This window comes from Megalops cyprinoides, chromosome 25 (assembly GCF_013368585.1).
Source record: "Megalops cyprinoides isolate fMegCyp1 chromosome 25, fMegCyp1.pri, whole genome shotgun sequence".
Taxonomy (NCBI): domain Eukaryota; kingdom Metazoa; phylum Chordata; class Actinopteri; order Elopiformes; family Megalopidae; genus Megalops; species Megalops cyprinoides.
This window is the reverse complement of record NC_050607.1, coordinates 8501313-8507553: the sequence shown is the minus strand read 5'-3', so window position 1 is coordinate 8507553 and position 6241 is coordinate 8501313. Positions and strand designations below refer to the sequence as shown.

The following is a 6241-nucleotide window of genomic DNA, read 5'->3' as shown; positions in this document are numbered from 1 at the left end:
AAAAAAGAAGAAGAAAGATTAAAAAGTATTCCGGAAGATGTCTTGCTTAAAAAAGACAGCGATGACAAATTCCGTTGTCGTTGTTCACCGCCCCGGCTACTTGGTATCCGGAGTGTCCTTTTTTGGAATCTTTTTATTTTTTTTTGCTTAATCATAGAGACCTGGGCGCCATCTCTCTCATCTTCTATAGAGCAAAGTGCACAGGACTCACTTCCATCCTTCTGCCGGTGACGTCACTGAATCTTGGTGCATCTCGCTCGCGCTGTCAAATACAGTCTGTCTACGCTGAACGAGGAAACATGGTTTTAACATGGCTCAGTAAGAAATACTAATATCTATAGAATTATAACAATAATTCAAGAGATAACGGTTTTCTCCTAGGATTAGTTTCGGGAGTCGGGCAATTATGATAAAGTATTGGACACAATTATTCAACTAAGAAAAACAAAGTTTGTGGTTATATTTTTCATCGTTTGAAAAGCATTTTACAATATCCATGCAACACTCATGCACCACCTGCTTATATCATTTTGGATAAGTATCTTTTCAGTAATTGATTCTACCAATCATTTTCTTTTGTTTGTTTTGTGTTGCTTCGTTGGAGGATTATGCTCTGGCCAATAGTGGATACTTAGTGTAAATGGGACTAACAGGATGTGAATACATCTGGAAAATGATCCAGTTAATAGGTCTCAACATGCCAGCTCTTAATAGGCTCTCTTGCTCCCAGGACAGCATGCTCTTGTTCTGCCCAATATCCCTCTGTCCATCACATGTCACCCTCTAGCCCTTTTAAACAACTCTGATGCAGACACATTCTTGGACCACATCTAGTGAGACACAACCCCCTGTATCAGGGCTGTCCTGTTATTTTCTTCAGCTAAGCCAACACAAACGAGGCTTCATCACACAATAAGTTTGTGCTTGTTTGGAAAGAGAAAATTCAACATTGTTATCTGCTGAAGAATATGAACAACATAACAGTTCACAGAAAGAGTCTTTCCTGGAGTGAAGATGATGTACGTGTGGCACAATTTTCATTTATTTATTAATTTGATGTTAATTTTTTCCATTTATGAACATGGATGAATATTAAGGTATGAGGCTGTAAATCTGGTAATATATTTAAAGTTTATGTTCTGTACACCGAAGTACTTGAGTAGAGGATGCCACCTCAAGTTGATGATACTGCATGTGGCGCCTGCTTCCCCCGAGTGGCATTAATAGGTATAGCAACATTGTAATATGATGCTCAGTGGTGTAAACTGGTGTTTTGAATGCTGGTTGTGTGATTTTGTGGTTATAAAGTCCCTGAACACAGATGTTATCCCAGTGCCATCACTGTACTGTAAGATCCTGCTTTATTGCCCAGTACAGGCTAAGGAATGACTTTGCCCATGCATCTCTCTGCCACCCCCTGGCGTGCGCCAGTCTATGGGCGGTGTACACCATGGTCAGCACTGTTCGCTCAAAATCCGCCATACACTACGTACTGCGAGAGGTCATAGGTCAGGTGTCGGATGTCTGTGAGCTTCCTGGGCAGGATGTCCTTGCAGATGGCTTCTAGTGTACGCGTCTGCCGCAGTGACGCCAGCTCCTCGTCCTGCTCTAAAGCTCCGTGCTTGCCCTCCATCCACACACCAGACAGAAGGATCTGAAACAGAGAAGGAAAATCTGCTTTCACACTAATTCTGCCCTAGTCACCTATCTTATAATGTTACGTAACATTTTTGTCATTTAGTAGACACTCTTATCCAGACTGACTTACAGAGGTTACAGTTCTTTACATATTATCCATTTATACAGCTGGATATTTACTGGGGCAGATGTGGGTTAAGTACCTAGCCCAAGGGTACAGTAGCAGTGCTCCAGCAAGGAATCGAACCAGCAACCTTTTTGTTACAAACCCTGCTCATTACCACTACACCATACTGCTGCCCATAATACTCTGTAAAACAAGCAAAAACAGTTTACAGGCAACCCTGTCAGAATGATTCACATACAATTCTGGAGAAGCTCTTGATAAAGAGAATTCTAAAGAGGTTCTTAAAATCTTCCACTGGTCTTTTACCAGTCAGTAAGCAGTGTGTATGTTTAGAAACACAGCACACAGTGAGACAGGCATGAGTGTAGGGTGTGGATATGAGGATTAATGGCATTCTTTGGACTCATTGAATGAAACACAGCTTGGTTGACCAGCCTTGTGCTGCAGCTTTTGTCTTCTGCTCTTTGATTTCTGGACCACAACCTGGCTTCAGCGGTGAAGCATTTCCAGGAGCCCAAGTCAAAGTTTCATGAGCAGAATGTGCGTGTTTTCTGGAGATGTAAGTGCAGCTAGGGGAAACACACACTCTGCTCATAAAAACAGGACCTGAGCTCCTTGAGCAAAAGGTTATTTCCACAATTTCGTTGTACCCCCACCGTGCAATGACAAAGTCTATTCTGATTCTGATTCTGTTATCTCACCTCAGAGCAAGGGGTTATAGAGGTTCTCTCACCTCAAAGAGCAGGTTGCCATCTTCAACAGAGTTGTGAAAGGTGGGGTTAATTATGCCTCTCCTCATGCTGTGAGCTGCTGGATACAGAGCTGAGAAAGATGGAGAGAAAGAGTTGTGCAGATAAAACTGGAAGATTATGTTTTAAGATCATCGTAATGACGGTGGGTGTTGAGAGAAACCTGGGGTATTTCGAACATAGAAGCTCTCAACACCTTTACTCAACCCCCTCACTCAAACCCCTCCAGTCTCCTCCTTCTCTCAGGGGCAGAGCTCTTGCGTGCCTGAGTGAGGTACTCAACGGGAAATAAACAGGAAAGGAATAGAGGGACGCTGGCACCATAAACACACAGTGACTTAGGTAAACTCAGTATTTAGAGGAAATAACTTAATGAATCCCAGACTCCCTCTCAATGCACCAGACTGGGGGAAACAGGGTTTAAAGAAAGAGGCTATTGTTTTTACTGATGGTCCAAAAGAGAAATAGCTGCCGTCCTCCAGGGAGAAACTTCAGCAGCACATGAGCTCAGACAGCACAGCTCTCAATAACTCAGAAACAGAGCCAAGAGAAGCAGACTGACGGGATGACCGGTGCCTATTCACTGTTGAACCTTTCCAGAATTCTGGTGGTTCAGTTCTGTTTCAGCAGGGCCCAGGGTCACTCATGTTCCTTAATGACTGTGTTATCTGAGCTGAGTAACAGTCCTTTGCCTGGCCTTCATCAGCTCTGGAGTTTAACCACTCAAACTGTTGCGTCCCTCTTGCGTCTCTCTCATGAGTGAGGACACAAACACATCATCACAAGCCCAGCAGTCCCTGGAATCGACTAAAATATTATGTCTGAAATGTAAAAATCTGTAAGACTTTCTTTCATTGTCATAAAGGCAATTAACCTGAATAGCTCATCTACTCTGTGCCCATCCCAAGAAAAGTAACAGAATTTGAAGCAATCTGGTAGGTATTTTAAGATACTGGTAAATTTTATCTACTTATATGTTAACGTGTTCATATGTTTATAAAATACACATACTCACACAAAGCCTGTCTCTATTAAGTCAGGTCGACCGATTGATTGATTTATTAATGTTAACTATTTTGATGATTTGTTAATAAAATTGTGTGGGAATGTTCAGAACACACACTGTAAACTCACACACATCAGACCCAGACACTGAGTCAGAGAGGCTATAAACGTGTTTTTATCTGTTTGGGTGCTTTTGAACCAGTAATTGTCTCGTAGCGTCTTCCAAAGATGTGGGTCTGCTCACTGAGCCCAGTATGCTAAACAAAGCAAACCAGCAGAATCTGGGAACTGGAGGCCAAAGCTTTTCTACTAGTGTGCGCCATTTCATACAAATGTATTTGTGTCAGGAAGTTTATGTCATGGGTAAGGAGCTGGGTTTGTACCCAAAAGAACAGTGTATGTGAATGGATGGGAGGATTACATTCTTTTTGCCTCATTTGGAATGCAGGGGCTGTCAAACTAGAATCACATGAAGGGGAAAAAATAAAGAAAAATAAAGAAATGAAAATTTTAAGTGCCAACATAAATGCACTGGAGAAGAATTTCTTTCAGCAGATTCTCCTTTCTAAGGACTCCTCGTCCCATAGATACTTTGAAACAAATCCAAAATGGCCAGAAACACAGGGTCATTGACACTGTTTGCAAAACTGTTCTCTTTGCTGCCTGCTAAAGGTCCACAGAAAAACACAAACACATGTACTCATGCACAAACTCACTCAATCTGTCCCTCTCTCTGCCTTACTCTCACTCTCTCACACAAACACACACGCACAAACCTCAGCTTGCATGATCAAGGCCATTAGAATTAAATACACACTACTGTTGCACTTTGAAGAGGTAATAACAGATATATGAGTGTAGCTTCAAAAGTAGAGAGTAAATAAAAGGTACGTCTCTCAAGTATTCAGTACCAGCTTTCCCAGTGACAATGTATTAATAATACACACACATCAATGAACATCATAAACATGTATGTCTTACCTTTTCTCCTATGCTGAGCTGTGTAGGTGTAGACTCTATAGCAGAGGACAGTGACAATCATCACCTTCCAGCACAGCATAGTGGCCAGGTGGCTCAGTCACCCTCCAGACTGTGCCAGACCACAACCGGACAGTGAGGTAAAGGCCCTGTTCCAGGGTGCACAGGCTGCAGACAAAGACAGAGAATAAAGCACACTGTACCACTCCACCCTGTCTGCTGCTGTCTCTCTCTCAGTCCTCCCTCTTTCTCCCTCTTTCCCTCTGTCCCTCTCTTTCTTCCCCCCTTTCCTCCCCTCTCTTTCTCTCCCTCTCCCTCTGTCTCTTTGCCTCTCTGCCTCTGTCTCTCCCCCCTTTTCCCTCCCCCTCATTAGCTCTCTTTCTCTCTTGTCTCTCTCTTGTATTCCTCTCTGTCCTTCCCCTCCTCACCCCCTTCCTCTTTCTCCTCTCTCTGCCCTCCCTACAGTGTCAAGCTAGGTCTGCACACCTTCCCTAATGGAGACACAGAGGTTTTAAGGAGCGTGTGTTTTGATGTGGCTTTGTTGACCGCGTTTTTTTCCTTTTTGTTTTATACAGCTGGAAGACAGCTATTGACAGATTGGCTTGTGAGCTTGTGCTCCTGAGAGGAAAAAAAAATCAACACAATAGGAGATCACACAGAAATGATGCATGATAAATAATAAGTTCATGTTATTGCATTATTATTGATTATCTTAACAAATGGCTTCAGGATATGTACAGCTGAGATGCCTTGCTCATGGGTACAACAGCAATGCCCCATATGAATCTTCCAACCTACAAGCAAAAGATGAAGAAGCTGCTCTGAACATAACAGTACTATTGCAATGACAAACCGGGACATGTAAAACACGCAGTATTTGTATGGAACCCTTGCAGAATTGCCGGAAAAATACAACGTGATAATCTCATGCTCTTCTGGATCCTGCTGGGGTGTCCTGCAGAAATAGACTACTGCAGGTAGATACGGAGGGCTGTTTCAGTCAGTTACTAACACACAGAGTGAAAATGCAGTGGTCTTACTGATGATCCACACTAAAATTATGGGATCAATTATCACATATGCAAAAGTAAGACTTTTTTTAAAGTACAGAAGGAGAAACAAATTCATCAAGACAAAGAAATATTTAGGAACAGCAATGAAAATCCTAAGAACACTATAGGTAAGAAGTAAGGTCTCATGAAAATCGTATGTATATGCATATTTTTCATAGTGTATGTATGTATGTGTATGAATGAACACTGGGGCTATATAGTGTAATGCTAACCCATGGCTGCAGGGGGCAGACTATGCAAAGGAATCAATACGCCTAGTCTTTCAGGCAGAAATTTACAGGTCAGGCAGACCACTGAAAGATGAGACATGATGTCATAACGAGCCTGATTTCTCTATCAGTGTGATGTATCCATTATCTGCAAATTCTAAACTTCAAACAAAGACCCTTTTGCCAAACACACAGAAGAAATATTTTACTCCCATTTCTGGTAGGAGAGTTGGTTTATTTGGCATATTTTGGCATGCCTTAGTTAGCACTTCATGAAGTATTGCACTATTAAACGTGCACACGCGCGCACACGCGCACGCACACACACACACACACACACACCCACACACACACACACACACACAAACACATGCACATGTATACATGCATATACACACCCTTCTGCCTTATGTTTCCTTTGAGGCTGTAATTAAACTCATGTCTGAGGGGCTCTTATGTTGA

At 42.4% G+C, this 6241-nt stretch overlaps 1 protein-coding gene across 1 annotated transcript; it reads right to left on the bottom strand.

Moving 5' to 3' along the window:
• Window positions 1-1338: 1338 nt before the first annotated feature.
• On the bottom strand, window positions 1339-4579 carry LOC118771676 (protein FAM180A-like). The gene is given in 4 exon segments (XM_036519684.1): window positions 1339-1492; window positions 1494-1654; window positions 2499-2587; window positions 4501-4579. Coding segments are annotated over 4 exon segments (483 nt in total).
• Window positions 4580-6241: the final 1662 nt, after the last annotated feature.